Here is a 20,743-nt window from a genome sequence, read left to right as displayed (position 1 = left end):
ACGGGACCCATATGCAATTCTGTATCTACCTCAAGGACAGGAAGAGTTGAAGTGACCCAGAGAGGTTTTTAAACTGTGATTCCAGCAAGTCAAGGCATTTTATATCTAATGCTTTTCACTAAAACCATCCTTCAGTAAGGTTAAAGGAACCCACACTGTAAAGACTAATCAGATCTAATTACAAGTAGTTAACTTAAAAAAAAAAAAAAAAAAAGCGTGTCCCAAGAACACTTCTTTTAGAATAAGTTTTCAGATGCAGAGCTCATTGTTAATTTTAAAAACCTTGTGATTTTCTGGAAATCACGAATATACTCTAAATATGCCATTGTATTTAGTCCCTCCACACCTTTTGATTCTGCCTGGACTTCTATACTTCATTTGCCCTCCCTCCTTAAACACAACATGAAAAGAACCTCAACGAGAGGTCAGAACTTCTTTTGCAAGATGTTTAAACAAGCAAAAATTAGTAGGTAGAAGAGTATAATTTAACTCATTTAACAGTAGATTGACTAAGATGACAATTAACTAAAAACACAAGGACTCTTTCTGATATTTATTCTATCAGCCAAGTTTTTATATCCTCCCCTTTTCCCCCTCCTAATCACCATGTTATCTGTATCAAACAGTTGACAGGCATCGTATTTCTCTGAACAGTGCATACACATTTAATGTACATTAATACCATATAAATGTAAACTGGATTAATGTTTTATTTTGACTTATTTTGTACAGAAGAAAATGTGTCCTATTAGCAAGTGACAGATACTGTTCTGATTTTGATAGTGCTTAGGAAATTATGTTTGATTACGCAAAGCTCAGAAAAGAAATCAAAGGAAAGTAGAGCATGTTAAAAAACAACTTACATTTCATATATTTCAGTTAGTTGCTGTGCCAATGTTAAGTTCTTGGTTTCCAGGTAAGATGCCATTTCAGCTATAACCACAGCTGCACTCACGCCATCCTTATCCAACACTGATGTGCCACACATGAAACCTGACAATCACAAGACTAGTGTTCAGAGCAGTTCTCTCCATAGATTTCCATTTGTTTTACTCGGATGAAGTGTTAAACTTCAGATGCCCTTCGTGCACACAAGACTAAACACGTGTCCAACTGCTGCCACTCTATGTATATGCTACACCCATCTACCCAGTATGCTAGCCAGCCTAAGAGTCATGGGGGAGGGAAGATGTATGGAACAACCTATCGGTTTCAGGTAGACAGAAGCCTATAACCTTACCATGCTATGTTACAATCCCCCTCAGATCTCACACACTAAGCAGGGTTAGTTTGAGCAAGTACACTTGTGTGCTGCAGGGAATGTCGCCAGTGATTTAGTAAGCAGCACTAGTCCCACAAATCAATCATGAATCAATGCCCCGCAGTGCTGCCAGATGTGTAATCTTTTGGAGGACATCTAAAATCAAGGTCTCAACTCCTTGCAGTTGTTAAAGATCCCTCTACATTTTATGTAAAATCAGGGATGTGCAATTCAATTTGGATAATTGCAATCTGCTTCCCTAAACTCCACTTTCACTTTTAATTAGATCTACTTCCTGTGCTAAACTGATATGTTACTATGTGCTGCTAATCAGCTGCCATGTTCCATTTAAGAGGTGGATGAATTTCCATAGCTGACGTGCACCCTATGTAGTCCTTATCTACCTCTAAGGGTTATCAACCGGCTTTGTGAAGTGCTCAGAGAGCCTCAGACGAAAGGTACTATAGAAGAATTGCCAACTATAAAGGGATTATAAATTACCTAACAGAAAGTTAACAGTGTTTTAGAGATGTTATAGCTGTGTTGGCCCCAGGATATTAGAGAGAAAAGATGACAGAAAAGCATTTGAGTTACACAGACTCTTCTTCAGGTCCATCTCCATGTAGCTTCTCTCTTTCACCAACAGAAGTTCGTCCAATAAAAGAGATTATCTCACCCACCTTGTCTCTCTAGTATTTCCATGGAAGATAGGTCTATCAATGGCTATTACCCAGGGTTGGCAGGGATGGTGTCCCAACCTCTGTTTGCCAGAAGCTGGGAATGGGCAACAGGGGATGGATCACTTGATGATTACCTGTCCTATTCATTCCCTCTGGGGCATCTGTCAGAAGACAGAGTACTGGGCTAGATGGACCTTTGGTCTGACCCAGTATGGCCATTCTTATGTTTTAAAGAGTGCTTTACAAACATTGTTACTCTGCAGTCTGCTATTCATTGGAACCTTAGATAAGCTTTTGGAAGGAATACTCCCTTCAGCTTATTTGAAAATACCAGGCATTAACCAAACACTAAACGATTATTGTGTAGAAAAAAAATACGCCACCTCCCCGCCCGATTACCACGAGCGGGCTACTTCATAACTGTACTCTACTGGGTTTCTTGCACCTTGCTCTGAAGCATTTGGTACTGGCCACGGTTGGAGATGGGATACTAGACTACATGGATCACTAATATGAGCCGGTATGTAGGAATTTCCAAAGTAAAGTGGACCCTGCAATGGAGACAGGAACTTAACACAAGGATGCACCGGTATGGAGCTTTAGTTGAGCTGGCAGTTAGTTATGTACTGTTGGGTACAGTTAGTTCTGGGAGGATACATCAACTGTCAGACACTACAAATTTCTAAAGTCCTCTCAAAGGACTGTGTTAAGTGATGGTATCTGAACATATCTGGCAAGTAGATTAATTTACTTTTCAGTAAGGTGATCAAAAATAGAGTCAAGCAAAAAAGTTTGGTTTGGTAAGCAAAAAGTTTTAAAAAAGCAAAGCAAAGCAAAAATTCAACATCCATTACAGAGAATGTTATCAAGTGAACTGAAGACTGGACATTAACTCAATCTGGTCCATCAGGATTCTGTATGAATGCTACAGATCTTCCAATTGTCTTGTGAAAAGTTTAAACAGTGCCACAATCCTCCACTGTGACTCAACGAGGAGCATCCACACAGCATTTGATATGACAGTGACTGCCATTCCGTTAACTAATGTTGACAACAACATGCAGTTCAACAAAATGCAAAGAGGAAAACTAAAGAGAAACAAATCCTACACGATTCCTTGTCATAACCAAGGTACATTAGCACAGAAAATATTGTTTACTAGCGTTCCACATTAAGATATTTTAGAATATATATTATTGTACATACCAATAGACTCTTCAAACGCAAAAAGAACTTCTTTCCCATTGTCTAGGAGATCTTTTACTCTACTTCCAATCCATTTAAAACCAGGCAGTGTTTCCTGAAAAATGAAGAGGCCACGCTGTAAAAGCTACTTTTTCAATACAACAGTATCATGGAACAAGGGGAATATTTGCTGCTTTCACATAAAAATAACACCTTTCACCCCCAGATACTTTCTTGTAAGAAGTCTTAAGTATGAGGCCTGGAATGTCAGAAAACCCAAGAAAGGTAAAATGATGCAAAAGGACCTCATGATCAACAGGACCAAAGAATGCTGGTAAAATCAAACAAACATAAGAATGGCCATACTGGGTCAGACCAATGGTCCCTAGCCCAGTGCCAGAGGCTTCAGAGGGAATGAACAGAACAAGGCAATTTATCAAGTGACCCATCCTGTTGACCAGTCCCAGCTTCTGGCTATCAGAGTTTTAGGGACAACCAGAGGATGGTGTTGCATCCCTGATCATCTTGGCCAATAGCCATTAATGGACCTATCCATCAGGAACTTATTTAATTCTTTTTTGAACCCCATTATACTTTTGGCCTTCACAAAATCTCTTGGCAACAAGTTCCACAGTTGACTGTGTGTTGTGTGAAGAAGTACTTCCTTATGTTTGTTTTAAACCTGCTGCGACTTAATTTCCACTGGGTGACCCCTGGGTTCGTGTGTTAGATACAACTAACACTTCCTTATTCACTTCTCCACACCATTCATGATTTTATAGACCTCTCTCATACCTGCACCCTTAGTCATCGCTTTTATAAGATGAACAGTCCCAGTCTTTTTAATCTTCCCTCATACAGAAGCTCTTCCATACACTTAATCATCTCTCTCTCTCGATCTTTTTTGAGATGGGGTGACCAGAACTGCATGCAATATTCAAGGTGTGGATGTACCATGGATTTGTATAGAGGCAATATGATATTTTCTGTCTTATTATCTATCCCTTTCCTAATGATTCCCAACATTCTGTTCACTTTGACTGCTGCTACACATTGAGTGGATGTTTTCAGAGAAATATGCACAATGATTCCTAGATCTCTTTCTTGAGTGGTAACAACTAATCCATACCCCATCATTTTGTATGTATAGTTGGGATTATGTTTTCCAGTATGATTACATTACATTTATCAACATTGAATTTCATCTGCCATTTTATCACCTAGTCACCCATTTTAGTGAGATTACTTCGTAAGGCTTGGCAGTCAACTTTGAACTATTTTCTTGGATAATTTTGTATTTTCTGCAAGCTTTGCCAACTCACTCTTTATCCCTTTTTTCAGCTCATAATTATGAATATATTGACTGGCACAGGTCCCAGTATAGATAATTGGGGGACCCCGCTATTTACCTTTCTCCATTGTGAAACATGACCATTTATTCCCACCTACCCTTTTATTTCCTACCTTTTAACCAATTACTGATCCATGAGAAAACTTTCCCTTTTATCCCAGGACTGCCTACTTTGCTTAAGAGCCTTGGTGAAGGACCCTGTCAAACACTTTCTGAAAATCCAAATACACTATATCCACTGGATCACCCTTGTCCATGTTTGTTAACCCCTTCAGAGAATTCTAATAGATTGGTGAGGCATGATTTTCTTTTACAAAAGCTGTGCTGACTCTTCCAACATATCTGACACATAGGTGAAAAACAATAATTCTGTTCTTTACTACAGTTTCAACCAATTTGCCTGGTACTGAATGTAGGCTTATTGGTTTGTAATTGCCAGGATCCCCTCCGGAGCTTTTTTTAAATTCGGTGTTACATTAGCTATCCTTTCAGCCTCTGGTACAGAGGCTGAATTAAGCAATAGGTTACATACCTGAGTTCCTTCAGAACTCTTGGGTAAGCCATCTGGTCCTGGTGACTGTTTAACTTATCAGTTTGTTCCAAACCCCACTCTATGGACACCTCAATCTGGAACAGTTCCTAGGATTTATCACCTAAAAAAATGGCTGAGGTGTGGGAATCTCCCTATATCGTTGGCCTTAACTGCAGATGCAAATAATTCATTTAGCTTCTCTGCAACAGCCTTGTTTTCTTTGAGTGCTCCTTTAGCACCTCCATCAACCAATGGCCCCACTGACGGGCAAGATTCCGGCTTCTGATGTACTTAAAGTTTTTGCTGTTAGTTTTTGTCCTTAGCTAGTTGCTCTTCAAATTCTTTCTTGGCCTCATTATACTTTTATACTTGATTTGCCAGAGTTTATGCTCCTTTCTAAAGCTAAGATTAAGATCAATAAGAGACCCCAATCCAAGCTGTCATGTCAATTAACCATGCTTAAACCCAGCAAAATCTGTTTAAACCCAGCAAATAAAGAGGCCAACACACTCAGTTTAGATTACGAATCTAAGGCACAGGGTTTCAGAATAGCATTCGCTACTGCATACGTAAGCAAACACAAAAATAAATACTTGCTATAGCCCCCCCGAAAAATATTTAGCTCTTATGAGGAGCCTGGTGGAACAAGAGCTGGCAAACATGCACAATAGAAAGCTAAAATCTCCTTTTAAGAGATCTGACAGATGTATAAGATTAACAGAAGGACCAGTGGTAATGATATAGTAGCAGTCCTCGGTGAGAGAAATATTATTCTCTACGTACAAAAAGGAAAAATTCTGTATCATGACTGATATTGAAGGATAAAAATTTCAAACCAGATAATTTTTTTGCTCTTCATTGTTTGGAAAAATTGATAGAAAAAACCTTCCAGAGTTTTCATATGGTCTCAACTGATAACTATATTAAACAAGACCTGACTCTTATTTAGTATATTATGTCAAACCTGTTTTTTATGTGCTTGTATTTTTTATGTGCCTGCTGATATTCACAGAGCTCTAGGAATCTGAGCAAGATCCATTGTTGGTGTAGGATCTACAAGGAAAGTTGTTCCCTTCACAGCACCCCCACATTTTTTTGATTTAGTCCTTGAGGAAGTGACACAAAATAAAAGGTATTTATACTGTAGAAGATTCCTAATCAAGTTATGACAATTTTTAACTAAAATCTAGTTCAAAAACCTCACGTGCCAAATTAAAATGCAAGTACTGTTCAAGTCAATTTAAACCCCACTGAGTAGGTTTCATGTCATAGATCTAAGGAGGCAACAGTTTTTGCAGTATGCACTCTGGAAATGCCACAGCTTCTCTCCTTCACCCAATGCAATCAAAAGGGACAAAGCTTTGAGTTATTAGACCCATTTTAGACCTAAAAATTAACCTTGCAATTCTTTAAGGCTAGAGGGCATCACACTGCCTCAAGACCACCTCCCAGCTCTTCAGAGACAGACATTACAGTCTGCATACTCTGCAACATGGATTAGCAGGCACAGCACATGCTAATCTGCAAGGTAGACAGATGAGATCTAATGGGTAAACTGGCAGTGCCAGAAGAAACATTGAGTAAAAGTCCTCAGGCAACAGCAGCAAAGAGTAATTTGTGTCTGGACTTTTCTGGAGGTGGAGGTAATGAGGCTACACAAAAACGTGTAGCAATCAGTTAGGATAGCAATGGCTATTATATTCTTCCTGAATAGAACACCTGAGGATTATAACACACACAAGCCACCCTTACTTCAAAGTGAAATCCTTCTTTAAGTGCAATCGCCTTCAGAATTTTAGAGGAGACTGTGGTTGCTAACATGTAAACGTTCTTCACATCAGCTTCTCTGGAACCGTTCGCCTTCCAGCTCCTGAACATCCACCACCCAAACAAAGCTGCCAGCTCGTTGCCGGTGAACACTTTCCAACGACCACTGCAAACAGGATGGAAACAACATCAAAAACAGTTCCTTCAAGTTTCTCAGGAGCCTGCATTAAGATTCAAAGACTGTACAACATATTCTGCAACCACTGGAACAGTGAACAATCGAATAGGTCATTCGACCCTGAAAAGCAGCTCCATGAACAGCACACTAACAGGGCTCTGTTACCTTGTCTCAGTGTTTCCAGACCAAATTTGCTGTTTACAAGTAAAAAAGTGTTGTCTCCCTGTTACCAGCCCTTCAAGCAAGATAAATGTACCAGAAAGAACCTATCACTAATAATAATGCATCGGCAATTCACACGCCACCCTCAATTACACCTGTGCAACCCCTTTGTCTTCAATGGGATTGCACAAACGAAGGGGCGGCCCAGGATTTGGCCCCGCTGTTGGAACGAAGTTAACAATTCTGTTGAGAATTCAAGCGTGTTGAATAGCATCCAGCTCACTCGCCCACGGCTGGATTGATTCAGCAGGGCGTGCAGGAGTCAAAAGGCAGGAAAAGTAGATCAGCATCAAAAGTGCTTTGCTTACAATCACTTTTCATGACAGATCTTTAGTGAAAGGATTTAACTAATCTTGCTTAAAATGCATCATTTAGATAAACATGTAAGAAAAAAGATGAAGACTAAAAAAAAATCTTAATATGATCAAATGTCACGTTGTTAGGGATGGTGGAATAAAGTGGCAAAACTAAGTGACAAACAACATCAGAGGCTGGAGCAGTTAGTTCCCCTTCCCCCTCTTCTCTCAAAGGGTACGTCTATACCCAGCCGCTAGTTCGGCGGCTGGCAATCAAACTTCTGGGTTCGACTTATCGCGTCTTGTCTGGACGCGATAAGTCGAACCCGGAAGTGCTCGCCGTCGACTGCGGTACTCCAGCTCGGCGAGAGGAGTACCGTGGAGTCGACGGGGGAGCCTGCCTGCCGCGTGTGGACCGAGGTAAGTTCGAACTAAGGTACTTCGAACTTCAGCTACGTTATTCACGTAGCTGAAGTTGCATACCTTAGTTCGATTTGGGGGTTTAGTGTAGACCAAGCCAAAGGCAAGGTTAAAAAGAAAGGTCCCATTTCTTACTTCTCTTGTAGTTCTGCCACCGCCAATCTGTCTGCATCAGGATCAGTGGCCACCACCACCCTAGCGCTTTCTTTCTCTGCAAGCCTCAGAGACAGCTCCTGAAAAAGGCGATTGAGCCATTATATGCAGATAGTCAAATTCATTTGTAGTCCTCCAGTGTATTAACCCTGCTGAAATTCCACACATCCAGGTCTCTGACTTTATTACGTTAACATTTCAAAACAAGTGGAAACCCAACTAAAAAAAACAAAGTGACTGAACTAAAGAAATAAATACCAGCACACATTCTCCTTCTTCAGGATTTGGGCATTTAACGGTTGAAAAATCTGGATCCGGATCCTTTTGTTCAGGTACTGGAATGGGAGGCTTAAAGCCAAATGCTTTAAATGCCAACTGGACATAGTCATGACCAACGCCATGGAAAGATGTATGAATGAACTTCAAGTTGGTCTTTGTGTTCAGTTCCCTGAAAAAGAAAAGCAGCCTTCAATTAACATTATAGGTTATTTCACAACATGCTGCGACATCATGAACCATGGTGAAATGCCAAGACAAGGCGACTGAAGTTTACAGTAAAGCTGCCTTTCTGCAGATGTCTAATGTGTCTTCAAAGAAAGTGTGAAAAAGGAAAGTTTCAACTGTAGGCAGTCAATAAAGATTGCTGGCTCAATTCTTCCTCACTCTGGAAATTTGGATCTTTACTCTACCTCTGCTACTTGGAAGTTCCTAAAAATGAGACATTTACTTCCCTCTGCATCAGACTCGGGCTCTTTATCGGAAAGAGTGATCAGCCTGCTGTGCCTGGCAAAAGCAGAAGGCAAGGGCTAAATCACCTCGTTTAAGGTAATGAAATCACCTACATATGGGGCAAACAAATGTATCACAGAAAAGATGTAAAAAATCCCCTTAATTTAGTCCATCCTTTACCCCCACTCCAAGTTGATTGCATATAGTACTTTTCCAACCCTTATTTTTAAAGTTTGACCTACATTTGTCATTGCTGGTCAGAAACCATTACACTTTGACAAGTTTCTGACGTGAACCCTGCATTAGAGTGTGGGAGTTAAGTTATATACTTCTCATACAGCACCTGTGATAGCAGATCTTTTTCAGGTCTTCCATATAGATTTTAGAAATTTCCTCCAGAGGATCTCGTGTAAGAGGACTGGTGTCTACTAGATTCTCATTCCAGGAACCATTCCATGGTTCAACACATTCTTCTATACATTTCAGGATCTCTTTGTCATGAGGAGATGTGATCTGAGCTCCATTTTCCCAATAAACCTGGCATAAAAAAACCTGACACTTAGAACTGCATGTTACATGGATGAAATTGACCCATTATAAAGCCACATGATCTTATGGTTACATAAGGTCCTATAGTAAGCAAGAAACTTGTAGCAAAGCACAGTATCAGACTGGTTTAGTTCTCTGGAACTTTTTTGGAATCACTCAGGCCAAAAGTTTTCAAGTATCTAACTTTAGATATGTAAATTCATAATTAGGTGACCTGATTTCAAAGGCCCCGCACTGAAATCAGACTATGGATGCCTAAAGTCAGGTACTTATGTTTTAAAATATTAACCTCAAAGTCTTGCATGAAGAAAGCCAACTACCACTTTTATAAAATCCTACTTCCTTTAAAAAAAAGCAACTTCAGGTTCCCTCCACGCACTGGCAGGCTCTGGTTCCAGGCTCTGGCCCCAGGGCGCACCAGCCCTGCCATTGTCCCTCGGCCTCGCTCCTCCCTGCCCGCCTCCCTATCCAGGGCTTAATCTGTCCCAGGGTTTGCCGGGGCTGAGTAAGTCTGCTGTGAAAAGTGATATTAACAAATGTACAAAGATCACTTTTCACAGCAGAAGACTTACCAGCTAGCAAGTCTTAGAAGGAAAAAAAAAAAAAGCGCAACCTAAAAAGCAAAAGAAACAACAATAAAAAGACAAGAACATGCAAAGCACCTTATTTGTGTTTCTATTCTGTTTAGGCCCGTAAAGGAGAGAGACAACTGTAAATTATTTTTACTACCCTACATAAATAGATTACAATGATTTGGACATGTGCATATTTATTTGTTTTTCCTAAAAAGTTAATTAAGAATTTTAGGGAAAATTGTCAGCGCGGCCACCAGCAAGAGTTGGTGGCCACACTCTGAGGCCATCAAAATATGTGTTGTGAGAACCCTTGATCAAGGGGACATACAGTGTATACTTGGTAAATCAACTTATTAGTCACAAATTTAAAAAAAAAAAAAAAAAGCACAGGGCTTACCTTGTAACCATTGTCCTCCTTACGGTTATGGGATGCTGTGATCATCACACCAGCTGCAGCTTTGAGCTGACGAACAGCATAGGGCTGAAAGACAAAAGCAATTTAAGTTCACTGCTTCTGAGCAGACATAAATACATAAAGGTATAAAGTCAGTTAAGGGGTAAGTAATACAGGTTCTTAAAATTTCACAAGCTGATTTCAAAGGTATCATTTGAACAGTCGGACAACCAGCTCACTGTGTGTCCTGTTATCAGCAATGTGTTGTGCAAGAGAAAGCATGATCAGAGTTACTCTGCTAAATTAATATTAAACTTCCAAAACAGATAATCTCCTGGAAGTACTCCCAAGCACAAAACTTTTTAATGTCTTATGGTGAAGAAAAGCCTCCACTTAGATTGCACATATTGGAGGAGGACAGAAAAGACTGGAGTAACTATCAAGAAGTCAAAAACCATTCGTATCCATGAAGGACTTCACCAAAATATTTGGTAAGCTAATACATACAGCTAAAAAGAGATTTTAAAAGTTATAGAAATGAAAATCCACAATCCAGAAGGCAGAGACAAGCCATCCATCATGGATCAATAATAATTTTGTTCTTCAGTATGGAGGAATTAATTCATAGGTTCTCAAACTGCGGTCCACAGTATTCAGGTGGTCCGCAGATAGTTCCCTCTAAGGTGTGTGCCTGGGCAGCTGCACATGAGAGAAAAAAAGGGCCACCCACCTAATTAGTGGAGCTACACAGGCATGTCTCCACTAATTAGATGCCTGCACCCTGGAGAAGACGCACATGTAAGGTAAGGTGGCCTTGGGGGAATAGAGGGTCGGTGGGTGGGGAGAATTTGGGACAGGCAGGGCTGTGGCACTCAGAACGAGGCGACTTTCCCCAGCTCCAGGGCTGCGGCTGCCGGGGAGAAACCCCCCCTCCTTCCGTGCCCCAGCTCTGAGGCTGCCACGGCTGGGGAGAGAGAGGGAGAGACCCCTGCTCCTTCCCAGCCCCAGCTTGGGAGCGAGGGCACATCCATCTCATTAGAAAGGTAAGACTACTGATATTAAAATATGAGTTATGTGCTTTTATTTGTAGAACAAAAGAAGCTTTTATTATTAAGCTTTTTTAATTAGGGCTTTTATCCGAAGTGCTTTCTAATAGTTAGCTAACGGTACAAACATCATTTGGAAAGATCACTAAATGGTCCTCCGAGACCCTCAGCAATTTTCAAATGGTCTGGGGCGAAAAAAAAAGTTTGAGAACCTCTGAATTGATAATACCAAGGTTACAGATGCTTGTGGTTGCTACCACCTGTGTAACCTAAATTCAATATACTAGGAATGGAGTTCATAAAAACACACTAGCAAAATTCAGGAAACTGAGAAACCTAATGGGAATATTAGTACCCATAGTACTAGTCATGCTCACAAACTGGGGCCCAGTCACTAAAATGATGGTCACATTACAAATGCTGATCCAAGTGGAAGCCCCAGTGCAGAAGTTTAAAATGAAAAATATACTGCAGTGAACAATCCTTCATTTCCTCTACCAACCCCTGGGAAGAGTCTACAGGTCCCAATCCTGAGAATGCTCAAACACAAGTAGACCCATTGAACTCAGTAGAACTACTTATGTATGTAATAATTTGTACAATAAAGGTACAAGGGACCTGTTTTCCATCTTGAATTATGGGCCAAATTTTGCTCAGTTATACATTTCTCACTGCAGTAACTCTACTTAAAAATCAATGGAGTTACTATGGATTTAATACTAGTGTAACAAAACCGAATTCAGCCCTATGATTTCTTAAGTCTTCCTAAGGAGTGTTTAGACTTGAAATTAGACGAAGGTTTCTAACCATCAGAGGAGTGAAGTTCTTGAAAAGCCTTCAAAGGGGAGCAGTGGGGACATATCTAGCTTCAAGACTAAGCTTGATAAGTTTATGGAGGAGATGGTATGATGGAATAGCCTAATTTTGGCAATTAATTGATCTTTGACTATTAGCGGTAAATATACCCAGTGGCCTGTGATGGGATGTTAGATGGAGTGGGATCTGAGTTACTACAGAGAATTCTTTCCTGGGTGTCTGACTGGTGAGTCTTGCCCACATGCTCAGGGTTTAGCCATATTTGGGGTCGGGAAGGAATTTTCCTCCAGGGCAGATTGGCAGAGGCCCTGGGCGTTTTTCGCCTTCCTATGCAGCGTGGGGCACGGGTCACTTGCTGGAGGATTCTCTGCACCTTGAAGTCTTTAAACCATGATTTGAGGACTTCAATGGCTCAGACATAGGTTAGGGGTTTGTTACAGGAGTGGGTGGGTGAGATTCTGTGGCCTGCGCTGAGCAGGAGGTCAGACTAGACGATCATAATGGTCCCTTCTGACCTTAAAGTCTAGGATTCTATGAAATGTTCCACTTCTAGCCTATTCTTCCATTTACATTCTGGCATTCTGACAAGAAAAATATTTAGCTAAAATTAAGATGACAGCCTTGATGAAATGCTAAAAACATTAGCTGTGTTAGAATGAATGAAGTGTGAAAGACTTACCACAAAGGGCGTAGGAACGTATTTTGAAAACAAGTACACAGGTACACCTTTCGCAAGCAGGACTGCTGCAGTAAGCTTTGCAAGTCTATTGAACAGGAAAAATATTCAGTGAATCAGGGGAGGGATAGCTCAGAGGTTTGGGCATTGGCCTGCTAAATTCAGCGTTGTGAGTTCAATCCTTGAGGGGGCCATTTAGGGAACTGGGGTAAAAAAAACATCTGTCTGGGGATTGGTCCTGTTTTGAGCAGGGGATTGGACTAGATGATCTCCTGAGGTCCCTTCCAACCCTGATATTCTATGATTCTATTATCCACAATACTGTTCTAAAAGCCCCAATCCAAAGAACAAGTTCTTTTTCTGCCTTCTCTCAAGATGTTCTTATTATAGAATCATAGAAATGTAGGGCTGGAAGGGACCTTGAAAGGTCATCTAGTCCAGCCCCCCTACATTGGGGCAGGACTAAGTATACCTAGCTAACCCTGACAGGTGCTTTGTCTAACCTGTTCTTAAAAAGCTCGAGTGACAGTGAGTGTCTAAGGAGCTGCTAGAGAGACAAGGCAGGTGGGGTAATATATCTTTATCAGACCAACTTCTATTGGTGAAAGAGACCAGCTTTTGAGCTTATACAGAGCTCTTCTTCGGGTCTGGGAAAGGTACTGTCACAGCTCAACACAAGATAGAATAGACTGTTTCACATAACAGAGGTAGGGTAAAGTGGGCAGTTAACACCTCAAAAAAACACCCAACAAAAGAGGGCTGGTTAGTAGGTTACAGATTGTAGTAATAAACCATTCATCCAGTGTCTTTATTCAGTCCATGATTACTCTTGTCTAGCAAAGTTATGAATTTAAGCTCCCAGGCTTAAATTTTGAAGGTGTTGTGACGGTTTATTTTGAGGAGGACAACTGATAGGTCAGATATAGAATGATCATTTTGTGACAAGCGACAAAGGGTCCTGTGGCACCTTATAGACTAACAGACCTATTGGAACATAAGCTTTTGTGGGTGAATACCCACTTCGTCAGACGCATTTTGTGGCAATTGTTCACCCACAGGTGATATGGTGTTTTTGTCTTAACATTTTTCAGCATGAGTTCATTCGAAAAAGTACTTGTCTGGTTTCACCCATGTAGTTGCTGTTGGGGCATTTAGTGCACTGGATGAGATATACCATGTTGTGAAAGACATGTGAAGGACTCATGGATCTTGAAAGGTGTGTTTTGGGAGTGGGGGAGCAGAGAAGAGAATTGATTGTTGTAGGAATGGAGATACGTCTACAGGTTTTGCATCTGTTCTGTTAGTGTCTAATGCCACTTTGAGATGATGTGTCTCGGTCTGTGGGGAGCTTGCTTCTGATGAGCTTAGCAAGGTTGGGGGTGGGGGTTGATTGAAGGCCAGAAAAGGGGGTTTGAGAAAGATTTCTTTCAGGATGTGGTCATCATCAAGTATGGGCTGCAACTCTTTGATGATACACTGTGTGGGGTGGGAGGTGACAACTCAGAGCGTAGGTGCCGACTCCATAGGTGCTCCGGGGCTGGAGCACCCACAGAGAAAAATTAGTGGGTGCTCTGCACCCACCGGCAGCCAATCTCCCCCTCCTCCCCTGAGCATGCCACGTCCCTGCTCCTCCACCTACTTCCCAGCGCGTCCTGCCTTGCTGCTGCCAAACAGCTGTTTGGCAGTGTGCTAGGAGGGAGGGGGGAGGAGGTGGCGCCAGGGGCAGAGGGAGGGGTCGAGCACCCACCAGTGGGAGCAGAAGTCGGCGCCTATGACTCAGAGGGATATGGTCTGAGGGTTTTTCCCATATCAAAGTAGGTTCCCATAGACTATTTGGGTGGCCTGTTCCATGATGCTATCTACTTCTCTGGTGGAGTGTCCTCATGTGACGGGGTCCTGGGGTGCAACCTGGATTGCAGGACCACTGATGTCCTCCAAACCCACCAAGCTGGGTTGCCACTCACACTGTGATGCTGATGTCAAGCTACAAACTTCTGAAAGGCACTGCACTTACACAGACATCCACTGGCACACCCAACTACTGTGTTACACGAATGATCTCACAGCCACTCATGAACCAATAGAGAGGCGCCAGCCAATTCCCCCCAGCTCCAGCTCTACACCCCAGAACCTTACCATCTAACAATTAGTTTGCCACTTCTTCATAGGAAAGGGGACATGCACCAGCCTTTGTAATCTGAGCCAATTTCCCAAGCACTTTAGACAAACTCATTGCTAAGGATAAAACATTAAAATAAGTTTATTAACTACAGAAAGATAGCTTTTAAGTGGTTATAAGCGGTAGGCATAAAAGGTCAGAAATGGTTACCTTAAAAAATAAATAAACATGCTTTCTAAAACGCTCAACTTTTAGTCTAAGCAAGTGTTGAAGCAAACAGCTTCTCACCTTGAGAGATGGTACAAGCAGGTTACAGTTCCTCAATACACAGGCTGGGACTACCTTCCAGCCTGGAACCAAATTTCTCCAGTTCCAAGTCTTTGTCCTTCAGACGTTCTTCCAGGTGTTGAGTTGGGGAGGTTAGAGAGAGGCCAAGTAATGTCACTGTCTCTCTTTCATACTTCCTTCCAGCTTGCTGGAATGATCTTTGCTGTGACGTGGGTTAGTCCACCCCCATGGCGTACATGCCTTCTCCGAGAAGTCTTAGGATAATGGATTGTGTGTTGATGAGCCATTAATGCTGTCTGGCTATTGATGGCTTCTCCTTTGTTATAATAAAGGCTGGCTGTGGGTGTTCCCAACCTCACAACATAGGTCAGTAACATATATAGTAATACTTCATAAATTCACATACAATGATAGTACATACAACCCAACAGTTGTTATTATTCAACAGATCAAGATTTACAAAATGATATCTCACAAGGCATACTTTGTACAAAACACACCATAATATCACAGTGGTGAATATGGGGGTTCCAGGGTGATACTTTGAGGTACAGAGTGTCATATCTTGTTTGAAGAAGGTGGTTTAAGGGCGTGTATTGGACTTTCTCCTTGGAGCATATTTTGGGGTACCTGGCTGTAGGTAACAATTCTTGGTGTGGGGGGATGGTTATTAGATCTGTGAAGGTAAGTGTGGTGATCCATAGGTTTCTTGTATATAGTGTTTGTAGGGTTCCATTGCTGAAGTTGATCATGGTGTCCAGGAAGTTGACGCTGCTTTGGGAACGTTGTAGAGAGTTTGATAGATGGTTGTTGAAGTTATGGTGGAAATTTAGGTCAGCTGTCCAGAGGATGAACACATCATCAATGTATCTCAAGTATACAATTGGTTTCATGGTGCATTTGTCCAGAAATTCTTCCTTGAGGTGACCCATTAGTGTGGCTGGCATATTTGGGAGCCATCCCAGTACCCATGGTTTGAACAAAGTGTCTCTCATAGACTCTAAGGTCAGAAGGGACCATTATGATCATCTAGTCTGACCTCCCGCATGATCCGGGCCACAAAAGTGACCCACCCACTCCTGGAATAATTCTCTCCCTTGACTCAGCTGTTGAAGTCCCCAAATCATGATTTAAAGACTTCAAATCGCAGAGAATCCTCCAGCAAGCGACCCCTGCCCCATGCTGCGGAGGAAGGCAAAAAACCTCCAGGGCCTCTGCCAATCTACCCTGGAGGAAAATTCCTTCTCGACCCCAAATATGGCGATCAGCTGAACCCCGAGCATGCAGGCAAGATTCTCTAGCCAGACCCTCTGGAAAAAGTTCTCTGAAGTAACTTTTAATATCCCATCATTGACCATTGTTACTAATGACTAGCGATGGCACGTTATTGACCTATTGACTAAAATCACTTTATCCCATCAAACCATCCCCTCCATAAACTTATTAAGTTTAATCTTAAAGCCAGAGAGGTCTTTCGCCCCCACTGTTTCCCTCGGAAGGCTGCTCCAAAACTTCACCCCTCTGATGGTTAGAAACCTTTGTCTAATTTCAAGCCTAAACTTCCCGACGGCCAGTTTACATCCATTTGTTCTCGTGTCCACATTAGTACTGAGCTGAAATTATTCCTCTGCCTCCCTGGTATTTATCCCTCTGATATATTTAAAGAGAGTAATCATATCCCCCCCTCAGCCTTCTTTTGGTTAAGGTAAACAAACCAAGCTCCTCAAGTCTCCTTTCCTACGACAGATTTTTCCATTCCTCGGATCATCCTAGTAGCCCTTCTTTGTACCCATTCCAGTTTGATTTCATCCTTTTTAAACATGGGAGACCAGAACTGCACACAGTACTCCAAATGAGGTCTCACCAGTGCCTTGTATAACGGAACCAGCACCTCCTTATCCCTCTAGAAATACCTCGCCTAATGCATCCCAAGACCGCATTAGCTTTTTTCATGGCCACGTCACATTGCCGACTCATAGTCATCCTGCGATCAACCAGGACTCCGAGGTCCTTCTCCTCTTCCGTTACATCCAACTGATGCGTTCCCAGCTTATAACTAAAATTCTTGTTAGTAATAGGATGAAATTTAATAGTGAGAAGTGTAAGGTTATGCATTTAGGGATGACTATTACTCCAGTTTACAAGGTCATCCAAATCTCCCTGCAGGATATCCCAATCCTTCTCTGAACTGGCAATACCTCCCAACTTTGTGTCATCCGCAAACTTTATTAGCCCACTCCTACATTTGGTTCCGAGGTCAGTAATAAATAGATTAAATAAAATCGGACCCAAAACCGAACCTTGAGGAACTCCACTGGTAACCTCCCTCCAACCTGACAGTTCACCTTTTAGTACGACCCGCTGCAATCTCCCCTTTAACCAGTTCCTTATCCACCTATGGATTTTCATATCGATCCCCATCTTTTCCAATTTAAGCAACAATTCCTCATGCGGTACCGTATCAAACGCTTTACTGAAATCGAGGTATATTAGATCCACCGCATTTCCTTTATCTAAAAAATCTGTTACTTTCTCAAAGAAGGAGATCAGGTTGGTTTGGCACGATCTACCTTTCGTAAAACCGTGTTGTAATTTGTCCCAATTGGCATTGACCTCAAGGTCCTTAACTACTTTCTCCTTCAAAATTTTTTCCAAGACCTTGCATATTACAGATGTTAGACTAACAGGCCTGTAGTTACCCGGGTCACTTTTTTCCCCTTCTTGAAAATAGGAATCACATTAGCTATTCTCCAGTCAAATGGTACAACCCCCGCGTTTACAGTTTCACTAAAAATTATCGCTAACAGGCTTGCAATTTCTTGCGCCAGTTCCTTTAATATTCTCGTATGAAGATCATCCGGTCCGCCCGATTTAGTCCCGTTAAGCTGTTTGAGTTTGGCTTCTACCTCGGATACAGTAATGTCAACCCCCCCTCCTTTATTCCCATCCGTCTCACTTCCACTATTCCTCAGCCCTTCATTAGCCTCATTAAAGACCGATGCAAAATATTCATTTAGATATTGTGCCATGCCTAGATTATCCTTAATCTCCACTCCATCTACAGTCTTAAGCGGTCCCACTTCTTTGTTTTCTTCCTATTTATATGGCTATAAAAGCTCTTACTATTGGTTTTAATTCCCCTCGCAAGGTCCAACTCTACTCGGCTTTTGGCTTTTCTCACTCCATCTCTACATGCTCTGACCTCAATAAGGTAGGTTTCTTTGCTGATCCCTCCCATCTTCCACTCCCTGTACGCTTTCTGTTTTTTCTTAATCACCCCTCTGAGATGCTCGCTCATCCAGCTCGGTCTAAATCTCCTGCCTACGAACCGTTTTCCCTTTCTTGGGATACACGCCTCTGACAGTTCCTGCAACTTCAACTTGAAATAATCCCAGGCGTCTTCTGCCTTTAGATCCCTAAATATGTTAGTCCAATCCATTTCCCTAATTAGTCCCCTTAATTTATTAAAATTAGCCCTTTTGAAATCGTAAACCTTAGTCTCTGATTTAATTCTGTTAATCTTTCCATTTAGTTTAAATGGAATTAGCTCATGATTACTCGAGCCAAGGTTGTCCCCTACAACCATTTCCTCAACGAGGTCCTCACTACTCACCAAAACCAGATCTAAAATGGCATCCCCCCTCGTCGGTTCAGCAACTATTTGATGAAGGAATTCATCAGCTATCACATCTAGGAAAATCTGAGCCCTATTATTGTTATTAGCATTTGTTCCCCAATCTATATCTGGGAAGTTAAAGTCTCCCATGATTACACAGTTCCTATTAGTATTTACTTCCCTAAAAACTATTAATGAGTTCTCTGTCCATATCCAGGCTAGATCCCAGTGGTCTATAGCACACCCCAAGCACTATCCCAGGGGAGGCTCTAGTAGTTCTTTTACCCAATATGAGTACTGCCCAGACAGACTCCGTCTTATCCATTCCATCGCTTATTATTTTCTTTACAGTTTACCTCATTATTGACATACAATGCTACTCCCCCACCTTTACCTTTGATCCGGTCTTTCCTAAACAGCACATACCCTTCCATTCCTGTACTCCAGTCATGACTACCGTTCCACCACGTTTCAGTTATTCCCACGATATCCGGTTTCGTTTCTCGGACCAGGAGCTCCAATTCCTCCATTTTGTTACCTAGGCTTCTCGCATTGGTGTATAAACATCTTAATTTATGTCATTTGGCCTCTCTCACATTCGTTATCCCATTTGGTATGGACACTGTACTGCTAGTATGACCTATTAGTCTAGTATCAATTCCTCCCCCCCCCTCCTTATGTCCAATCTCTTCCCCCCGGCTATATCCGTTCTTATCTCATCGTCCTCCCTCTCAATGTTATAATCTGGTGTGGAGATTAACTGGACATCTCCCAACCGTCTCCCCCAAATTCCTAGTTTAAAGCTCTTTTGATGAGATGAGCCAGCCTCCCTCCCAGAAGTCTATGTCTGTTGAATGTAAAGTGATTGTAAGTGAGGATGAAATGGATAAGTTTGGCAATGTGTTTGAGGTGGTTATCTGAGAGTTGTTCATTGGTCTTGCAGATATTTGAGGCAGGCAGCAATGCAATCAGGGTTACAGATGTTGATGGATAGGAGGTGACATCCATGGTGACACGGACAGTGTTGTGAAGGAGGTTGTTAATGTTATGGAGCTTCTGGTGGAAGTTGGTGTGTCCTGGATAAAACCGGCCCTTTGTGTGGTGAACTGTTTGAGGATGTTTTTTGAGAGTCCTGATATTCCTTCAGTAAGAGTGTTGTAGCCAGATAAGATGGATCTGCCTGGTTTTCCTTATTTGTGTATCTTGGGAAGCATGTAATAGGTCCCTGGAGGGGAAAGGGTTCTCGAACGGTGAGGCTGTAGAGATTCTCTTGGAGTGGTTTGGGGAAGGAAGGATTTGATGACATCCTTAAACTCCTGGGTGAATAGTAGTGTGCAATCTTCTTTGATTTCTTTATAGTAGGTGACGTCAGAGTTGTCGGTTGGCCTTGTTGATGCGGGTCATTGAGGTTGAGGATTACAATAGCACCTCTTATCTACTGGCTTGATCACTATCTTGTGGTTGGATTTCATGGATTGTATAGTTATCCTCTCAGCAGTGGAGAGATTGTGGTGGATATATGACATTATTGTAACCCTCACTTCACTGGTCTCCCACTTCCGTCCACTGTTTGATCTTTTCACTAACTGCGACATGCCTATAATTAGATTGTAAACTCTTTGAAGCAGTGTTTTGTCATTTTATTTGCTTGTAAAGCGCCTTGCAATCAACATCAGTCAAAAGACAAAGGTTCAAAGCCTCCGGTTGTTTGAGAACCATATCTGATCACAGAAGCACAAATCTAAGTTCCATGGTACACGTTTCAAAAACGCCAAATTCCTACAACAAAAGCCTTTTGAGGGGTAAAAATAGATCTTGGTAACCAACAGAGGTTGGTGGTTTTTAATGCTGTTCAGCAGTTTCAGATGATTCCGATAAAGTAGATCAATA

General features: G+C 41.8%; 1 protein-coding gene across 10 annotated transcripts in view; it reads right to left on the bottom strand.

The window, feature by feature from the left end:
• Positions 1-20,743, bottom strand: part of PGM2L1 (phosphoglucomutase 2 like 1) — a 108,903-nt gene that overhangs the window by 12,655 nt on the left and 75,505 nt on the right. For 8 of the 10 annotated variants that reach the window (XR_010601318.1, XM_065596336.1, XM_065596308.1 and 5 more), the window contains 8 exons: positions 12,834-12,918; positions 10,296-10,379; positions 9,118-9,311; positions 8,304-8,493; positions 8,028-8,125; positions 6,762-6,942; positions 3,148-3,241; positions 864-993 (listed from right to left, as the gene is read on the bottom strand). Coding sequence is in view for 7 of the 10 variants with exons in the window: in XM_065596336.1 (XP_065452408.1) it covers positions 864-993; positions 3,148-3,241; positions 6,762-6,942; positions 8,028-8,125; positions 8,304-8,493; positions 9,118-9,311; positions 10,296-10,379; positions 12,834-12,918 (1,056 nt within the window). In the remaining 3 variants the exon portion in view is untranslated. The remainder of the gene's footprint in view (positions 1-863; positions 994-3,147; positions 3,242-6,761; positions 6,943-8,027; positions 8,126-8,303; positions 8,494-9,117; positions 9,312-10,295; positions 10,380-12,833; positions 12,919-20,743) is intronic. The other 2 variants (XR_010601330.1, XR_010601328.1) reach the window with 1 other exon arrangement.

The sequence above is a fragment of the Chrysemys picta genome, chromosome 1, assembly GCF_011386835.1.
Source record: "Chrysemys picta bellii isolate R12L10 chromosome 1, ASM1138683v2, whole genome shotgun sequence".
Lineage (NCBI taxonomy): Eukaryota > Metazoa > Chordata > Testudines > Emydidae > Chrysemys > Chrysemys picta.
The sequence above is the reverse complement of the archived record's forward strand: the minus strand, read 5'-3'. Positions and strand labels throughout refer to the sequence as shown.